Here is a 21,464-nt window from a genome sequence, read left to right on the forward strand (position 1 = left end):
GTAACCTGCAATATGTGCTGATCCTTACTTATTTTCATTCATTTAAGTATAGAATTTATCCTGTTCTTGAATATTCATGTTTGAACAAGGATCGTCCTTTTTCTTTGTTTGATTTTCTACTTGAGGATCAAAAATTTTAAACAGACTCTAAACGTTCTGTATATATGATATAGCAGGGGTTTGAATGTTTCATTATTTGTTTTTCCTAATCAACATTTAGCAGAAAAAATCATATGAAAGCCATAAACTATTTATCCCATCAAGGAGGATTGCTCTCCCAAGTTTATTTACACCATCCACATCTGAAGCACACATCACACTTTTATCCTAAACCCCAAATTTTTACTGCCCTCTTTTGGACCATACCTATAGTCCCACATATCAAAACATACAGGTGCAATCACTTGTTTGTTTCTATTTTATTTTCCTTTATATATAAATACATCACCAACTGAAGCTGATGGACTCAAAATGTAGATTATCTGCCAAACCGGCTGTGCATATGGTGGCAACCTCATGCCGCATCTTCTTTGGTCCACAGACTAAAACACCAACACTTGACCCTTCACAGTCGAATAGAATCTCTGCAATGAAAAACAACAATTTTTAGCCCCTATTGTGTGTTATTGTAATCTATATTATATTGCAGCATTTTTGGGCATCATAGATCCCAGGTTGGTTTGGTGTATATAGCAGTTACAAGGTGAACGAGGAAGGAAAAAGGAAGTTACGTACTCTTAAGATTTGGCCTTGCTCCAAAGTGTATGTTGGTTGCTTGAACAAGGGACTGACTAGGTAAACTCTCTAATTCTGTATCCCCATTGTGGAACAATGAACCAGGCGAGTTCATTGGCGTATTTGTTTCTGTGTTCTGAATCTGCTTCAATCCCTTCCCATTTTGGTTTTTATTCCAGAGCACTACAGCAGTAGATGTGATTACTATGGAGACACAAATGAAGAACATGCAGAAAAGAGATTTATAAGCCCAAGGGTATATGTCATTGGTGTTATGGTCGATCGGGTTTATATAAAAACGAGTCAGAATACCCAGGAGGATAAGAAAAATAACGAAAGACGATGAGATTATTGCTCCAAGCCAGAGCCAGCTGTTGGGGCCTAAAGTTGCAGTTATGGGCATGTCTGTTGCATTGGGTTTGAACCAGATTGACCTAACTTGATTTTTGTTTTCCACATTAGGCTGTTTCTCTCTTGTAACATAAGCCTCAATTTGTAGTTGAACACGAGAGATATCTGTTGTTCCAGAGATAGGAAGGAGGAGGTCTAGCATGGTTAAATCTGTAGTGTGTTTGAAAGCACAAACAAGGAGGATCCGTGGAGTTTTGCTGTTGGAAGTTGTACTGCGAAAGATGATTTCACGAGTGATAGAGATGAATGGCGTAATCCCGCTTCCTCCACATACCATCACAAGAGTGTCATGCCTGCACCATAATTTATCAGCAACATTCATTAAAAAGCTGTTCAGCAGATTCTGAATCGCCAGTGGGAAAATTAAAATTTAAGAGTTAAGTCGGGTCTCTAAACAGTTCCCGAAAGAATATGCTGGTTTAGTATGTTATTGTTCTATGTTTAGACGCAGACCTCATAAAATGGGTTGAAGCTGGTCCGTAAGGTCCTTCAATGCAGACATCGAGATGATCCACTGAAGATGCTGTTGACAGGATTTGGTGAAGCTTTTGAGACCAACTGCCTTCCTTCTTAATCATTAGACTGAGCTTCTCAGGTTCTAAGTTACTGTTTGAGGTGATAGTGAAAGGGTGCCATTGGATCTTTGAGATGCTCGGGATATTTATAAAGACGATACTGGTAGAAATATATCTCAATGCTGCAACAACATTAAAGTTCAGTATCTCCAGCAACATTAAAGGCACACATTTCTACTAGGATTTGGTGATTCTTACCTGGATCCTTTAAGAAGTTAAGTTCAACAGTATCACAGGGTAAAACTCTTGAAGAAAGAAGACGAATTTGGCGCCTGGACTGTAAAAATCGCAGGTATCGATCTACCATGAAGAGGTAAAATCCTGGGAGCATGATGCAGGTGTAAGCGAATCCAACATGGAAGACAAAGAAAGCAACAAAGCCAATGTACAGGTGGTGAGTGTAGAAAAAGACTTCGAACATGTTGCGCCTTATTCTTGGAATGACTGTCACCCACATAGCTAATCCACAGATCAATGCCACCTCTCCAGCAACCACTGAAATATCTGCCTTGCGCCATGATATGAACTGCAAAATCACAAGAATTTGCTGTTAGTGTAATTCACAAGAATTTCTTGAATGGAAAATCGCAGTGATGCATAACAATTGAAGAAAACATTTCATGCAGTCATTGTTTTACTGGACCACTGCCCGCAACACAGGCACGGACACTACTAAGTGCTGCTGGTGGGGGTCGAAACGCAAATCTCCAAAACCAGAGGTGACGCCTCAGATGCTCACAGAAAGCATGTATTGGCGATCAGTCAAATTCAATAATGAAGCATAATATGCTAAAAGAACATGATTATGAAGCAATGACAGCTTAGAAATGTTGCTTTAAACACTAGATGATAACATGGGTTGAATAATGTACACGTACATGGCAAGGACAAGGCTCAGTGGTTGAGCAAGGTGTGACACAAATCTAAAACTCTAAAACAGCTTTCACCATCAGAGCTTAGAGAAACTAATCAACTATATCACCAAGGCATAAATTTGACTCCAAATCCAAATTTGGTGGTTGGGATGACATCTCAACAAAACTTCATTTCACCAAAGCTAACAATAGATCCTCAAAACTAGTATATGGACCACCACCAATAGCTAATTTATAGAATCACTTGGTTAACTATTCTTTTGGCTACACCTCACCTTTATAGAGAAAAATGACCTAGAAAAATTTAGAAATTTCACGGATGATACAGTCAACTTAAAACCACGACTCACGGATTTTAAAAGGACCACTTTTCCTATCATTCTGTATTGTATAGAATTTACTAATAGTTGATTGTAATATTGTTAGATCAAAACTGCACAATCAAATTTTTGGTCCATGTGAACATAATTTTTTTTCTTCTGATCCGCATTTCAATTTTATCTATAGTTTGTGGGGAAGTTGACCATAGATTCCCTTCATGTGGAACCCTATTATGATCAATAAACATGAAGGAAAGAATATTCATCCACAGTTTGTCATAAACTTTGGACCATACAAGTGGAAATGATCATACTACTACTTCCATGATCATCCCAACAATTTGTGCACCACCAAATCAAATTTCCCCCCTTCACCCCACCACCATAACTACCACTAAAATAATATTTCAAAGTCAAAAAGAAAAACAAAACAGTTGCATCTAACTAGGTTTTGTTTAGTAAAACAAACATTTATATCATTTGTTTTTTCTTCCTTTTAGCCAAATATGGCAAAAAAGGGTTAGTATGCATTTATGTTAGGTTTTGTTAAATGGGTTATGAACTTATCAAAAAAATTGACATTCAATTTTAGAGCATCTACAGAAATAAATCGCTGTCAAAATGTTGTTATTTAGCTACTCTTATCATTTCTGAAAAAATGGGGTTTGTTGTGAAAATGGATTTTTTTCTTTTTTGTGTATAGAGATGGAAATGTAAAGAAATTTACCGCATGAAGATGTCCTGTATTACCCCAGACGATAGCATAACAAAGACCATGAGCAGTGAAGAGAACCATGGCAATGTGACCAAGCCAAATATGATACTTGATGCTTGCTTCTGATGTTAATCCTAGCAATGCCAACATAGACGAGCCTCGTGCCACCGGAAAGAACAAAAATGATAAACCTATATTCCCTACTAAGCCAAACCTTAGACCTGCACTCTCTAGTTTGTCTTGCCACCTACAAAATGAAAAAAAGAAAAGAAAAGAAGAAAAACCCCTTGATACCAAGAAAAAAGATCAAAAATCGGATATTCAAACAATCTAAATTTGTATACTTACACTGTCAATCCAAGTTTTGCTGCTGTTTTTTTGTTGATGGTTTCGAAGCTCATGACCAAGTAACTTGCAAATGACCAGACTAATAGAGCTATGAACATTATGAAAAATGCTAATTCAGTTCCTGTTACAATCCCTAATGGCCCTTTCACAAGCACCGGAGTTTTCCATATCGAAATTCGATTATTTTCTTTATCACTGTCATTCATATACAACCAGAACCACAAAAACATTCAAAATTAGGTTATTGAAAATTAACATAATTCATGAAAAAACTTGTTAATAATAGGAAAAAAAAAAGAATCCAATATATATTAGCAATATAATCAATCTTCTCCTACCTTTTCTTGTAAATATCTTCATTGTTCTTTGTTAAATGAAGATATACACAACCTAATGCAGCTATGAATAACATTGGGAATGTGTATATCAAAAGTCTTGCTCCTAAAATCATCAAAAACCCAAAAATCAAACACAAAAAACTATCATAAAATCATAAAAATTAAAACCCATGAATATATCTATGATCATAGAGATAAATATATACCTGCTGAGCCAAAATATGTAGATTGAGTTTTGGCTTTAATACTAGGAAACCAAACTTTTTTGAAAGTAGTGGTAGGCATCATAACAAAGATCATAATAATCCCCATGAAGACTAACAACAACACCATTCTTATCTCTGACTTCACCATTTTTACTCCTTCTTTCTTCTTCTTCTTGTTGTTTATACTAACCTTTGATAGTGTTGTTGATTTTTGTTATCTCTCTGACCAACTCCGGAAACTGTTACTTTTATGTTATGGCAAAACAGAATTTAATGTCTGATCTCTATGGGGTCCCCTTATTTATAGCCATAAAATTACATGAAAATAATTTTATTTACCCACACGCATACACACTTAGAAGGTAATGCCTACACCTTCCCGTTTAGTGATGTCACAGTCAGGCACACATTTCTTTTTTACCATAACGGGCCGGTTCTAAAAACCTAGTCCCGCTTCGTGCATAATGTTTAAAGAGTGTTCATGTGACATTTCAATTTTAGTTCCGATACAACTGTAAAGTGAAGAATAATGAAATCAGTCGATAACTATTTACAGAAAATTAACCAAGAACATTTGGTTGGATGTCAGAATCACAGAATGTGCACAAAATTGGACTTCTGCAAACGATACCAAAGACTAACGGCCTTGCATTTCAGTCAGTCATTAGAATGTGGACAACGGACATTATTGATTGATATTTTATGAGCAGAAACAAAACATGCAATACCCAAGGAGCATGATCCATGTCCACCCGTATCAACCTAGTATTTCGTTGATTACAAAATGCAAAAGTAATTCTGCCTGAGAATTTCTTGACTTCATCAGTAACAAAGGTAAACAAAACCCTTTAATCTCAATGCTTAAAATATGTAATATTCAATGACTGCCATCCATTACAAGGATTGAAAATGATGTGGGTTTTTGTTACTTACTTTAATTGCGACTCATTTTAATCATACCCTGAATAATTCATTCTTACGTGTGAAATTGCATGTGAAGAGTAATCAGTGTATTTTCCACTTCACACTCATTTTCTTATTCTTGAAAAATAAAGTCAATGGGTATTTATGATGATGTATGTATGTGATACTATGGATGATGATGGATGGATGTCGACTCAATTCCCTTTCAAAGCAAGAAGCATACATGCAACAAAAATTTTCTATTTTAAGAAGCACCCAAAGTGATGATGCATGTATGACGTTTTCTTTCTCCCGATTTTTCATTCTTCTGGCCGGCGTTATCCCATCCTGAATAGGGTTTCATTCTAAGTGCATTACTCCCTTTATTCTGGAAAAAATAAAGATTCCATATAAGATCCTGGACATGCAAGATACACTAATCTTCTTTAATCATTCAATATATTCTATCCATATACGTTAGACATAACTATCCACTGTATCTTCTGAAATAGTTTTCGATACTCTGTTTTAAATGATAAGGATCATTTTTCTTATCATCATTTACTATGGTACTGTCCATACCTACTGCTAGTTATTCTGGTTGTTTCTCATTTTTTGACAGTAACTGGCCGGTGCCATCCCCATGAGGGAATTCTTCAGTGGAATTTTAACTGAACTTGTAAAGTATCTTTAAAAAGTGGGATTTTTAGAGTTGACATATTTGGATGGCTCGTAAGCAGAATTGGTGATGGTGTCATGGGGATAGTGAAGACGCCTGCTTATTCTGATCCCAATATATCTTGCAAAGTGTGGTTGATATGGTGGCGTAATGTGTTTTGTCAGCTAATGTGGAGATATGCATGAGGAGGCGTGTGCTAATTTGTTTTCATCTGGTTGCGGGCGTGTGTTAATATTTCCACATCTGCTCCTCATCGTGTCATTATTACAGCTAGGCGTCTGCATGTTTTGATACTCTGATCTGTGCAGTCTCCTCGTAAACAGGGCCAAAATTCTTAACGCACGGTCTAAGGACATTAGTCATTGTTACTTGACCAGTCAAATGAGAATTAGATTAAAATTCTTAAAGTGCATAAAATTTGATTAATTTTGTATAAATTAAATAAACCATGATTAGTTATAGCACGGTGACATAGAGATATTTTAAAGGCTTATAGCTTGAATATCCACGAAACTGGTAAGTGACACATTCACAGTCTAGATTCAAGGGTTATCATTCTTGTAAAGTCTCGGGTATGCAAAGCATTATACTAGACATGGTCGAAAGATCGGTAAAGTCGTAACATAAGAGTCGGTATGAGCAGGAAGTTAGGTGTGAGCAGTGCCTTTATCACCCTATTAAGAAAAAATCTTGCTCCCATACCTTGTATGATATGGACTATGGAGTGTGATAAACACAAGGCTTCAACTTTCTCTACATGAGTGAGTGGGTTCATTGTACTAAAAGTGCATATCATGTTATCCTACAACTTGTCATTAGTGATAAACTGGTCCACTGATTGAGGTTTATTGATATTTACTGTAGTGCTGTGAAGGGTCCTCACACTCCAGGACCAAAAAGTCCAATAACATGTGAGTCATGGTTCTCCTTCCCTCAACAATCAATTTAAGACATAGGAAATCTTTTCTTCTTATGTTGCCTTGAACTGAGTCTGTAATACAAAAGGCATGAGATTTTACAATTATGAATTACAAGATTTGAAAATTAATTACATATATTTAAGAACCTTAACCCCAAATCCTATCCCAAGGAAAGTTGCAATTGCAATTCCGAATATTCCTGCAAGAATTGAAGGGACAATCAGAGAACTCCATCCTTTAGCTGTAGCCATTCCACATGCAGTAGTAGGTCCTCCCACATTAGCATTTGAAGCCAACAACAGAAGTTTTCTTTCTAAGCCTAGAAGTTTTCCCACTCCAAGAATTATGGCGAGATGAACAGTTATCTGCACTAGTGCAAACATGAAGATGCTTGGTGCAGTGTTAATGACATTCCAGATGCTACCATTTGCACCCACGACAGCAAAGAAGACCTGTTATTCCAAACGAATGTATCAAAAGTCCAACATAATGATTAGCAATATGACAAAAAGAATCCGATTTCTAGCAAGAAACAAAGGGTTGCAAAGAAGAAGAAAATTTGCTTTTGAGGTGGTTGTTTCAGGTCAGTAGAATGTGGTCCTTATGACTTATCAAGTTCAGGATCACTTAGAAAGGCTTTCTGGAAAAGCAATAGTTTAGTACAAAAGCACTCAAGAACCACAAATTTTGGTTTGAGTGGAGGCACGATTCTATCAAATCGTTACTCTTCAAGTCTTTGCACACCTATCAAATCAAAACAAAAAACAAGAAAAGTATTCACAAGTTCATCAAGAACTTCATCAAAGCCGAAATATGTTTGGCTATATAGGGATAACATTATACGTGTTGAGACATAAGACACCACACTTTGTAAGTAGAAAAATAAAAGAAAAAGCATATTATGGAGTGCTTGGACGACCCAGAAAATCAGAAGGACTGCGCAATTGAGTGTTTGAATCTTTAATAAAATGTGGCAAGGCCTTCAAGACCCACACTACAAAGTGGGTCTACAAACATCACATAGATTATTTCCATCTCAATTTCAAACAGATCAGATAACTCAGAAAACACCTTTACTACAGAAATAGCTGTTGGTTGTATGATTACATACCTGCATCAGAATCAAAGCCACAGCTTCACCAGCAGGTGCGAGGTTACCAAATTGTGTTGGAAATATAGTTGCTAATACTACTACAATTGCGGTGATGCATGGAAGATTGTATCCTTGGATTTTAAGTGCTTTCATTATATAGGTGGAAACTGTGCAGATAACAAAGGATATAGAAATAGCAGTAGCAGTTTGGAGAACGGGTAACTTGTTTCCTGCCTCAGATCCCATAACCGTTACATCATCTGCCAAAGTTCAGGTTATCATTATATGACAAATCTAAGATTTTATAGGTTTTTAATCTAAAACAAAAATGAAAGTGAAAAAGGAAATCACCAGAATAAGGTGAATTTACTAAGTAAAGAAAAGATGAAGTATGTGAATCTAAGAAATGACTAGGAACAAAAAGAAAGTGGTTAAACAAAGTAGCAGAGTCACAGACTCACAGTACTTCTAGAATATGCCTAGAGTTATTGTTTAAACAGTACTCTGCAGCAGATGGTAAACCAAGAAAGTTCTCATGAAATGCACCAGGAACACAGATAAGAAAAACTGGCAATTACATCAGCATGATAATCAGTGAATTTAAATTCTTAAAGACCACAAATAGAAGGAAACACACACCATTTGCTGATGTAGGAGCCTCACGAGGAATATTGGATGCCAATGCAAAAAGTGTTGTGAAATAAATTGCACATATAACATTATCTGCGGCTAACCCTGCAGCCAAAACTGACGGAGAGACACCAAGAGCCTCCGAAACAGCAACATAATTGACCGCTGCAATAGAGTTAGCATTGCAAGTTGTCGCATAAGTTTACAAAATAAAAAAAAACCGGCACAAACTATTGACACTGCAAAAAGTAACCAGAGGGGAACAAGATTAAGATAATCGATTTCAACAAAGATAAGAATAACAATGCCTTTCAATATTTTGTCAACATTAGGCCAAAGCTGGAGTACATTTATTTACAATAGAAAAGTGTGCTGAAGGAAATTACCTCCGCCAATATGCCTACTCATGAGGGCAGCAGCAATCTTCCAACTATCTTGACCAAGTGATTTCATAGGTACCATCAGATATGCCACCACAGTACCAACTGTTGTAGCAACTGTCATTCAAAGGATAAATGAGTACAAATGATGAAAAGTTATAAACCTGTATGCATGAAAGGGTATACAGTATCTTATTATAACCACATAATCTTTCTTCTTCTCTACTTCATTTTGCTAATTTTCACGAAGAGGAGGGTTATGTAGACACTCTGTACACATCAAGTGCACACCCAGTAGGGAGATAAACCAAAGAGCGATTCTTTAAGTGAATGGTTGCCTCTCCTCTCTATGTCACCAATGTTTGGCCTACACAACAGTGATTGCCGCATAGTTCGGCTAAATTTACTAGTACAAATTTGAGAAAAATTAAAGCTTAAGAAAACTGTGTTTTCTTCAGATCAATCATTCACTCTAGACTCCTAAAGTACCCTTGAAACCAAAAACATTAACACAATTCAAAACCCAATAAACATGGTGTGTAAGAAAGTGGCACCCACGGATCGACCTGATGCTTCATGAATGTGCACATTGCAGCTTATTTTACAAAGTTGGGAACAAAAATGAGTTTCACAAACCATAATGAAATTGTGAACCAAACCCATGAGTTGAATATCAAAAGAAAACTAAGAAATCATCTACAGCAAACCACTAGCAACCCTAAAACAGAAATAAATATCACAATTGCAATAATTAGTAAGCATATGAATATGCATACATACCTGAACCAACCAAGAAAGCCAATAGCAATGTTCCAGTAGACTCAATAACACGGCGCAAATCGGCTCTAAACAACAGCAATGGAACAGCCAATGGCAACAAAAACTTCATTACAACATTATAAGCTGGTGCTTCACAAGATATAATCCCCAAATTACTTGCTGCAAGTCCCACCAATGTACTCACTAATGCCCCACTCAATGCGCTCCCAATATTCGTCTTCTCTGACCTACAAAAAAACCCAATTTCACAAACCCCAAACCAAATTACCAAAATTCATCAAATTAAAGAAAAAGATTGAGATTTTCAAGTCACCAGATACCAAAAGCACCAGTGGCGAAGAGTGCAGTCCAAGTCCCCCATTGATCTTGTGGTGAAATCAATGGGACATTGAAATTCAATTGAGCTTTTGTTTGTAGAGATCTATGAGATGATGATGATAAATTAAGGTTCTTTGTATTGGGAAGAGGAGTGTGAAGATATGGTAGTGATGGGTGTTTTTGTTGGGAATTGATTGTGAAACAGGTTGGATTCTTATGGCGGGAGATGTACGCCAATGATGATGATGGTGAAGATCTAGTGGTGAATGTGGAATTCTGGGATTGAGATTGAATTGAGTAGAATGATGAAAGTAATTTTGAAGCCATTTTTTGGTTTGTTGGTGATCTTTTTCTTTTTTGGGTTCTCCTCTAGTCTGGGTTGACTAGAAGGAAGCAGGAGAAATGAGGAGAGAATCAGATTCGTCTGTTGGAGATATCTGTGTTGTGCTGTGGGACCCACAGATGTATTTTATACTGGTAACTGGATCAGCAGTTCATAAGGCCGAGTCTGGAAAGGCCATGTGGAGTGGGTACTTGAACAGTCGTGACACGTAAGGAGGAGGGAAGGCCCGAGTCTAGAGGTGAGCGAGGGAATCGAAGAATAGGAGAGGATTGAATCCTTGTCGAAGAATGTTTTATTTATTTGGTTCATTGTTTTCTTTGAAGTTCTGATTGATCCTTGCGTCATTGTTTTCTTTGGTTTCTCTATGATTAATTTTTTTTTCCTGTCTATTGCATTAGCATGTTTTTAGACTTTTTTCATCAGTTGCTATTGTTTTTGTTTCTACATGATGTGTTTACAGTCTGATTTATCTCCAATAGCATTTGTCTAAATATTTGTTGTTGTCGTAGCATTTGTTGAGTATGTCTTCAAGCTTTTGTTTACAAAAATGACGTGTATTGGTATCCGTATTGTTCTGTGGAATGAGTTTCATCTTTGTTTCAAATCGCTGAGTCAAAGCTCAATTTTATCCTGTTTTTTCGCTAATTCAATTTTTTTTAAAATTCATTATACTTGAAATGACAAGGGTACTCATGAGCGCTACAATGTTTTCGTTTAAACCTATAAGTTCGATACCAAGTGTGATCGTCTATGGATAAAGTTGAGACAATACGACAACAAGGTATTCACTTGATAATAATTACAGTTCGAAATTGATTTAGTATAAGATCAATATCAAGTGATTAGGAATAACGTACTAGTGTATTTATTTTAAGATAATTACAATTGAGGAAAGTAAAAGTAAATCACACAAAAAGATTTTGGTAACGAGGAAACTACAAATACTGAAAAACCCCGCCACCCAGACCAGTTTTGAATACTCTTACAATTAAGTCGCTATACAAAGTACAAAGCTAACTTCGTATAGTTGAGACCAGGTAATATACCTTTAGTTACTTAATTCCCTCAGTATCCCTACGCCTACAACCGTCTGGTCAACACACATAAATCACTATCTTGAGTTGCTTTACCGATGTAAAGATTTAGGTACTCAACTCTTTTTGTTCGTCTTTCAAACACAAAGGAACAAAGTTTTTAGTAACTACTCTAATAATCTTTTATGAAAATATTCGTTGAATTTTGATGAAGGCTTTTCCGTTTAAACTAGTAAACTCCTTTGTCGGGTAAGATCAATCCAAATTTGAAAATCAGATCTAGATTCACAACTATATATAAGATTCATATACAGAAGAATACGACCAAATGATAGTTCTCGATCTAAACGACTATATGATTAAATCTATCAAAGATAAATCAAATTTAAGTCAGATCCCATTCGATCAAGATGTATGCACAAACCACGAGATACGAAAACCAATAAGAAAACTTTTATTATCTTTAAACCTTCAATCACCTATTATTGTACCTGCAGAACACAAAATTGAATCCACTTATGATCGATTACACACAGAACGGAGTCTGTTAGCAATGGATGATCACAAGTTTTCATTAGTTGTAAAAACAGTTCTAAAGATCCCGTAAATACTTTGATCTCGTTGAGTGAGACTTATGTCAAAAGAGAAGGCTATCAAGGATAATAAAACTAGGTTAAAAAGACGAGGGTAGTCAAATACACCACAATCTTTTAAACATCAACCTATAAGTCTGATACCAAGTGTGATCGTCTATGGAAAAAGTCGAGACAATATAACAACTACGGTACAAACTTTGTATGGACGTCTATGGATATTAAATCGAGACGATACGAAAACAAAGTGTACACCTGATAATAGGTATGTGTTAAGCCAAAACTCTATAGGATCAATATGAAGTGACTAGGATTAACGTATTTGTGTAATTTACTTAATTATAATAACAATTATAATATTTAAATAAAGTAAATGACACAAGAAGATTTTGTTAACGAGAAAACCGTAAATGCGAAAAAAACCTCGGGACATAGTCCAGTTTTGATTAATCCCAAATATAATACCAACTTCGTACAATTGGGATCAAGTAGACTACCCTTATCTACTTAGTTTCTTTATTATCCTTGCGCCTTCGACTTCTAGAGTCACGCATGTGAATAGAAAATCCTTTGGATCGTATTCCAAACATCAAAGGAAGAATCTGTTTGATAACCACTCTAATCAATCTTTCCTAAAAGATATGTATGAGTTGTTAGAGCATTGCTCGGTTGAACCCACCAAGCGTTGGTATGTCAAGTTTGGTTGTCATATTTTATTGAATCAAAACTCATTCAAAGAGTTTCTTGATTATATACTAGAGTCAACTTCGTATAGGTTAGCTTGAAAGTATTAGGATTTGAGACTTATAGGTATTACATGAAGACTTGAAGATGGTGAAGAAGTATGGAGCTACAACGACAACAATCATCCTTCCTCTTGAGGTTAGTAATATTTGAGTTGAACTGTTTCATTCCCTAACACATCTTCCAAGTCGTGCATATTGAAAACGAAACTTCGAAGCTGTGTATGAAACTCTAGATAGACATAGTATTAAGGAATACAATACGAGGCTTATTGCTTAACCATTAAACTTTGTATATAAGACATCGACATAATCGTTTAAATGCTATTGTGATTATGTACGGGTGTGAGTGAATATTTCATCCCAGGAAACAATGTTTTTACATTTGTTTAAAGGAAGTAAGTTCACAAACTCGTTTGTGGATCGAAAGGGAAATCACTAGGCTTATTGGTATTGTTATTTATTGCAAATCTATTTTGAACTACCAATATGCATGATGTGTATAACCTATCATAAACTTGTTTATGTGCTTGGTAAAACTATTTACGGATGCCTGACTTAAGTTATTGGTAAAACCGATCTTAAGTAATCACTCAAGATGGTATGGTCGATACCTTGTAAATAACAACTTTTATCTAGTGAAAGGGGAACCGATCCTAGTAAGATGTGCAGGTAAATTTGCAAGAGGGGAATCGATCCTTGTAAGAGGTGCCACAAGTTATTAGTGTGAGGGGAATCGATCCTATGAACATTTGCAACAAGTTCTTAGAAGTGAGGGGAACCGATCCTATGCACATGTGCACCAAATTACAGGTAGTTACCATAAGTGTGTGGGGAACCGATACAAGTACCTAGTCAACCGAGTTCTGGTAACTAGTGTGACTATGCACAATACTCACATGGAGGTAGAACCGAAATTTGTTTTGGTAGAACCGCGATACCCATGTTTGATGATTTGATAGGATAATCAATCACATGGTTCTTTGGAATCAAATGCAAATCGTTCCCAAGATTGTAGGTATGAAAAAGGACTTACAAAGTAAGGATGTCGTCATACTTTGAACACGAGTTGTAACTCTTATCATTAATTTTTCAAAGATATTCCTTGATAGCTAAGGAGAATATAAGGATCAAAATTAATTGAGAATATTTTTAATTACAGGTTTCTTGGTTTTTATATGGTATTTAATTTCCTGCAATCAAATACATATCTTTAGAAAATAATAATTAGTAATGTGCATTTACTGATTCTAGATTTTTCTATTGGAATTTCGGTCAATATTTGGACAAAGCATTTCCAGGAATTATGAAAATCGATTTTGTATGTATTGCATATCTTTGAATCTTTGGAATATGGTTGACATATAAATATATACACTCTGCTTAAGATAAACCGTAACCGAACCGTGTACAAAGACATTGTTGATAAACGGTTAGCCGAAACTAAACGATGAATTATAAGCTAAATCATTTTCATAAACACTTAATACTTTAAGTTTGAATCACAACCATAGGTTGATCAATCACGTCTATATAATTTTCTTAGATATTCATTCAAATGCTAATTATCTCATAGAAATAATTTTATGTGCATTTAAAATTATTTGACAAGGTAAGTACGTGTACTTCAACCTTGTTCGTCACTATATTTGTCATGGTACATGTACCGAGTTTTTGTACCCTTAAGATAAATATAAGTTCCGGAACATACATAAATTTTTCGATTTGCGTGCCGGTTATGGATACCACAGCGGTTTCAAAATCAATAGTTGTTTTTCAGTATGCATACTAAGTATGCGTACTATTCTAGGTTCACGAGTTCAAAGGCTTTTTATGATATGAATACTGGTTAGGCGTACCATTAAGTGGATGTAGAACTATAGATATGCCGGAACGTGTACTGGGTACATGTACTACGCCTACGGACCTATAACAGTTTTCCCAGTTTGTGAAACTGGTATGCATATACACTGTCTTGTATTCATATTTACAACAGATAATGATGACGTAGTAGAAAACGCAAAGGGTACCAAAATACATCACCAACTTTTTCTTAGATAACCTCTATAGAAAAAATTAAATACAATCATGAGAGTTCAAATTAATGAATCTCAATCATATCTTTTTCTTTTACATAAGAAAGTTTACAAAGACAAGTCCGTGAGCCTGATTTGCGTGTTAGTGTACTTGGACGATTCCAAATATCAATATCCAAGTATCAAGCAATTCGTATCCAAGAAACAAGGATGGATGTATCTACTTTGATTTAATTACTTAAAACCTATGATATTTCAGTTATAAAGATAAACAATATAATGCGGAAAAGAAATACACACCAGGAATTTTGTTAAGGAGGAAATTGCATATGCAGAAAAACCCCGGTACCTAATCAATATTGAACAGCAAACTGTATTAAGATGCTACAGACACTAGCCTGCTACCATTTAACTTTGGACTGGAATATAGTTGAAAAACTTCACATCAATTCAGTTACAGTCACGCTCCTTATGCCTCTTAAATCCCAGCAGGACTCCGCACAATTGATTCTCTTAGATGACGTCCTTTACATCCTAAGAGTTGCTTCAACTCAATTGAAGATTTTAAACCAATCTACCTCTCAAAGATAAGCCTATATGTGTGATTACCTTTTTGATCGTAGATCAAGGTGACACTAGAAATCGATAGCAATAGGCAAAGTATAGATAACCTCAAAATCCGAACTTATGCTTCCCGAAGAGCAGCCTAGATTATTATTCGCCTCACAAGTATTAAACTTGTGGAATCAACAAAGTCTGGTACGAAAAGAACTTTGTGATTTATATCTATCTTGATTTATGGAGCAAGCTCAACAATCAATCATGATTAGGATACTCGAACTATCAAGATAAATGATAACTAGACTCAGCTTCACGAATCCCAATGAAATCTTTGTAGTCGCTAAACCATATAAGGGTTTTAGGATTATGATGACTCCAGTTTACAACTATGATACACAAAAGTAATGTCGGTATTCAAAGATCTTAGTTTCCTGAGGTTCCCCTTTTATAGACTTTCAAAGCATAGGTTGCTTTAGGTTTAAGCTAAGATAGCTTTGGAACCAAGCAAACAATATCCACCATTAGATGAATCTTTGAAATGTAATTGAAATATCAAGATATACACTCTGGTTAGGATGAATCCTAACCGAACCTTGTACAAAGACATTGTTCATAAACCTTGTATAATGTGATCAATCATGTCTATATAGTGTTCTTAGAGATTTGTCCAAATGCTAATTATCTCATAGAGATAATTTTATGTGCACCTGAAAATATTTGACAGGGTAAGTACGTGTACTTCAACCTTGTTTGTGACTATATTTGTCGTGGACATGTACCCTTAAGAAAAAATATAAGTTTCAGAACATACAAAACTTTTTAGGTTTGCGTACCGAGTGTAGATACCACACCGCTTTCAAAACCAACAGTCCTTTTTTGGTATGCATACTAGGTATGAGTACCATTACAGGTTCACGAGTTCACAAACTTTTTGTGGTATAAATATTGGGTATGCGTACCTCTAAGTCGCTGGTGAACTATAGATATGTATGTATGTGTACTGAGTACATGTACTAAGGCTCCATATCAAACGGTAGAACATAATGATGACTTATGTGATGTCAATTTCTCAACTACACTTCTATCCTAATCCGAGACTTAACTAATTGTACGTAGACTAGAAATCAAGATATAGTTTTGAAAACTAAATTTGACAACAAGCTTGAGGTAAAAACACTTGTGAGTTCGACCGAGAAATACTCTAACAATAGGCAATAACCTCTTCCATATCCCGAGTAGAGTAAGTATAACTTTTTTTATTTTTTTTACGGTTCTCGGTATAATAAAGCAAAGATAGAAATAAACCTAAAGACGAAAGCTATTGGATATTTGGAATTCTTTCTCTTCTAATGAACTTTTTTTTTCCGATCTCACGGTCCAAATGTAAGACAAAACACTACTAACGAGATATTTTTTTGAAAATTTGGGTGGTAATAGGGACCCACCCACTCCACCAACAACTCCGTCCCTACATGACTCTCAATATAAGTAAGGATCGGTTCTACCAACTCCTACACAACTTACGATCCGTTATACCATGTATCCCAATATAGGTAAGGATTGATTTTACCAAGACTCTCAACATAAGATAAGATATGTTCTACTGCGTATCCAAAACTAGGTAAATATTAGTTTCTACCATAACTCTCAACATAAGTCAATATAGGTTTTACAAAAGTTTTTACCTAGGTTCGAATTGGTCATTCAATAGATCTTCCTAGAAATACAGTCCAAAATGCATTTCTCTCTAGAGTTTGGTGTTGGTGATTTTTACACTCAGAAGCTAGTTTTTCTGCTACATTTGATAAATCTTACCCCAATATTTCATGGCATATGCCTATTTATTTCTTTACCATCCCCTTCATAAGCTACTTTCTTCAATTTCATGGCATATACACTAAACTCTTTATCGGTATTTTCATGGCATATGCCTACTGATTTCTTTTCGATTACGAAAAAAGTTTCGTATATGCACTTTATTTAAACATGTATAACCAAACATTGGTTTCTAGGATGAAATTGCACCTATATCTGATACATAATCAAGTAACAAGTTACATAGATTATGTCGCATTTACGAAGTTCAAAAGATAAACGTTATACTTTGTAATCAAATATTCTTCCTTGAAACTTTGATCATAATAAAATGACCAAGTCTATAGTAGAATATTAAATATTACTTCTCATGTTATGTTTTAAATCCTATACGACTTGAAAGTAAAGATAATAATGGAAACAAGTCAAGTCAGTATCATTATCCTCAAGTGGAAGGATGATGTCTTCATTGTAGTCGACACGTCTTCACGATCAGGTCTTCAAAGGAGTACTTGTATGTATCAATATTCCTAGACTTTATAGTCTAACCTAAACCAAGTTGACTCTAGTACATTCAATCAAACGACTCTGATTTAGTTTTGATACTAAAATATGACAACCAAACTTGGCATACCAACGCTTGGTGGATCTCCCCTTTTGTCAATTTTAGTGACAAAACTCTAATACATATGGAGATAAACGAATTACAAAGTAACTTTCTTCATACGCTTGATTCCAAGTTTCAACAACACAATATCCTGCATAAATTCAAACAAATACCCATGTTGACATTTGAATAAAAAAAAAGATTATTCCCCCTAAAGGAAATCTAGGTACATATTCATTGCGAAGATCTTTGTTATTCCCCTTTTGTAGTATGAAATACCACACAACATGATGATATGTTTCTCCTCCTTAGTCTATGCTTTACTATTTCGTTAGATATAACGTTGAGGCGCATATATGCCTTCCTAGTGATCACAAATCATTTGTTTGTTCCATATATTTTTTCCCTTTTTGTCACAAAAATGACAAAGAAATGAATAAATATAAGGGAAAACCGAAAGGATATTTTAAATCCACACTAAACTAAATCCTGGTTTTAGGATTATCATCAGCAGTTTGTGGATTATCATCAGGTATAATCGTTCGACTACTGCTACTGCTTCTTAATTTTATTTTTATCAAAACATTTTGAAGTTTTTTTTTTTTTTTTTTATTTTGACCTAACCCTGTGAATGAGTAAGGGGTTTTTGATTTTGTTGTTCTTTATTTTGTAATATGTACTTTTTAAGAATTGGGTTTTATTCTATTTAGTTGAAGTTGAAGTTTATTTTTAAATCAGTTGTTTATCTGAAAGAGTTAGGGTTTGTGACAAATACAGTTCTCGGTAGCAGTTGGATTGATTTTTAAACTTGTGATTATATTTTTGGCGACATAACTGGTATGCTTGTGATTAAACTTCTGGGATTTATAGGCTTGAATTGGAATTTAAGGTTTGTTTTCTTTGATTTCTGCAACATTATTTAAAAAAATGGAAATACAAAAGAGAGGTGTGTTTGAGATCTCTTATTAATTTGATTTGGGATATCTGGACCAATCCATTATTTAAATTGTGTATTCTTATTTTATATGTTTTCTACGATCTGCTTTCATGTCGTGGGAGAGAACCTTTGTCCCATATGTTCGCATCCTTTACCTTTGGTTTTAATTTATACTTTAAAATTATTGGGCCGACCGCGCGAAGCGAGGGAGGACCTTTATATGGCCACTTTTTTTGTAAATCCTAAGTCATCAATTGACACAAAAAGATTGGATTTGGTGTCCATGGTTGGTCTTTTTCACTTGACACAATTATCCCTCCCTTTTAGTCCAATTACTATAACTCCTTATGTATCCTATTTTTAGGGGTATAATTGAAAAGCAAACTTTAATATAACATATCTAAAAATCCGTGCCTTGGAATTTTATAAATTTTATCTCCTTAGAAAGGTAATAAAAAAAGTTATGCAATGAGTACAAACAACAATATCAAATTTTGAGTTTTTACGAAAAATTCGGAGGTATTTATCATTTTCGGCACAATTTTAGAAAATTAAATGCATATTCATTATGCAAACCACCATAAAGGATACATAATACTTTATGCAGCCATATTTTTGTTTATGCATCAATTAATTTTCCGTTGCAACTAAAACGATGTACTCCCTTCGTTTCAAGAAAAGTGATGCTTTCATTTTAGGCACAATCTCGAAAATTGAATGCATATTCATTATGCAAACCACCTGAAAGGATGCATAACACATCATGCAACCATATTTTGGTTTATGGATCGATTAATTTTCCGTTTCAGAAAAAGTAATACTTTCACATTCCGTTTCAGGAAAAGTGATCCTTCCCCCGTTTCGGGAAAAGTGATACTTTCGTTCCGTTTAGGGAAAAGTGATACTTTCGCTCCGTTTTGGGAAAAGTGATGCTTTCGTTCTGTTCCAGAAAAAGTATCACTTATTCTACCATCCTTTTTCAACGGTTTCTCATTCATCCAAGCTATATAGTGATCTTAGGTGTAATGTTACTAGACCTAAAGGTTTTGAGGCAGTTATGCATGTGAGATGCACTCATGTTATTCATGTAAAATCTGTCCGCTTTTCTAGTCTTGTATTTTTTTTTTCTTTCACTCATATTTCCTGAGATGGTTATTTTCTGGTTTAGGGTTATCAAGTTCAAGAGTATAATGAAAGTTTTTGCACACGCATTCGAACTGATATTGATTTTCTGGTGATTCTTTTTCTAGACACTTACATTAGTTTCTTTGTAAAGAAGTGCTAAGACTATCCTCATTACCACCATCTTACTGTTGTAGTCTTTATTTTTTTCCTTAAAAGTGTGGTTTGTCTTTGATGAAATCCTGGCCCTGTAATGTTGGACAGTACAATTAAGTTCATTAGAGAAGCGGTCGAACACCCAGTAATAATAATCGTTCTTTATTCTTTATTCCTTGAAATGTTAATTATCATGTTAAGTCAAATCCAATGATTATAGGTAAAGAACACTTGTCACCTTGGAACTGCTGAAAATTTCAAGTGTCTTCTTCGTATCATCACACGAAAAAAGGTAATTTTCTTTGGGTTGAAACTCTTTTTAATACCAGTTCGATAGTAAACGTTGTCGTTAGCCATATAAAGCAGACCTAAGTTGATTCCCTTCTCAGTTTTAGGTGAAAATTTGCTCTTGCAGTATAACATTCTACCCGGGAATTTTATTCGATCACATTGACTCTACATGTATAGCAAATTCTACACCAACTTCTTTCACCTGTTCTTTCCCAAAAATTGACCATGTACATACTTCACATATGTGGTGGCTTTTTTGAGTTGAAACTGGATTCTAATTCAGGCATGTACTCTATAGGATTGAGTTACTTTTTTTCACCTGTGGTAGTGTTTGGAATGCTAAAGACTTCTGAGGATGTAACAACAGAAGGTTGGGGTTTTCATAGTTCAGATTCAGAAACTTGCGTTTATAACATTTGAGATTTTTCTTAAGTTGTTTAATATTGTATAGGTTATGGTACATCCTATAGTCTGTTGATGCATGAATCATTCTTGATGGATTGTGATGATCAATAATCGTTCTTGATCGATTTTAATGATATTGAGGTTCCATCCTAAATTGAGTCTTCTAGTTCATCTACAATGGTGTATGCATGCAGGTGCAGAGTCAATTTATATTCAGGTATAGAAACCTGACGGAACTACAACCGGTGGTAAATTTTATTTTTACCTGAAAATAATTTTGCAACGAATATAAATGTAGGAAAAGAATCCATTGCACATATCCCCTGAAATGAGAAACAGACATAACTGCAACAAACTAATAACCAATCAGAAAAAACCGAAATGGGACCCACAAAAGTGTTAGTTTATTAGTAATAATCGTTGCACAAATTAAGATATACGTTGTACAAATAAGAAAAATAAACCGTTGCACCAACAAGTGTGCAATGTTTATAAGCGCTGCTCAAATTAATTTGTGCAACGGATAACATGCGTTGCGCACCAATGCGCAACGTCGATTTTCCAACACTTAAAATTATGCGCAACGTATATAAAC

General features: G+C 35.0%; 2 protein-coding genes across 2 annotated transcripts; both read right to left on the minus strand.

The window, feature by feature from the left end:
* Nucleotides 1-232: 232 nt before the first annotated feature.
* Nucleotides 233-4,776, minus strand: LOC113304314 (ferric reduction oxidase 2-like). The gene is made up of 8 exons (XM_026553394.1): nucleotides 4,524-4,776; nucleotides 4,318-4,420; nucleotides 3,980-4,174; nucleotides 3,644-3,878; nucleotides 1,920-2,247; nucleotides 1,600-1,843; nucleotides 736-1,439; nucleotides 233-584 (listed from the first exon to the last, which is right to left on the minus strand). Exons 1-8 carry the CDS (start codon nucleotides 4,669-4,671, stop codon nucleotides 445-447), a joined length of 2,097 nt encoding a protein of 698 aa, XP_026409179.1. The 5' UTR covers nucleotides 4,672-4,776; the 3' UTR covers nucleotides 233-444.
* Nucleotides 4,777-7,049: 2,273 nt separating this feature from the next.
* LOC113304560 (uncharacterized membrane protein YjcL-like) lies at nucleotides 7,050-10,638 on the minus strand. Its single transcript, XM_026553701.1, has 6 exons — nucleotides 10,222-10,638; nucleotides 9,909-10,135; nucleotides 9,135-9,245; nucleotides 8,758-8,913; nucleotides 8,137-8,378; nucleotides 7,050-7,477 (listed from the first exon to the last, which is right to left on the minus strand). The coding sequence occupies exons 1-6, from the start codon at nucleotides 10,551-10,553 to the stop codon at nucleotides 7,154-7,156; spliced, it is 1,392 nt and encodes a 463-aa protein (XP_026409486.1). The 5' UTR covers nucleotides 10,554-10,638; the 3' UTR covers nucleotides 7,050-7,153.
* Between the last annotated feature and the right edge of the window lie 10,826 nt (nucleotides 10,639-21,464).

Source organism: Papaver somniferum, chromosome 8 (genome assembly GCF_003573695.1).
Source record: "Papaver somniferum cultivar HN1 chromosome 8, ASM357369v1, whole genome shotgun sequence".
NCBI classification, from domain to species: Eukaryota; Viridiplantae; Streptophyta; class Magnoliopsida; order Ranunculales; family Papaveraceae; genus Papaver; species Papaver somniferum.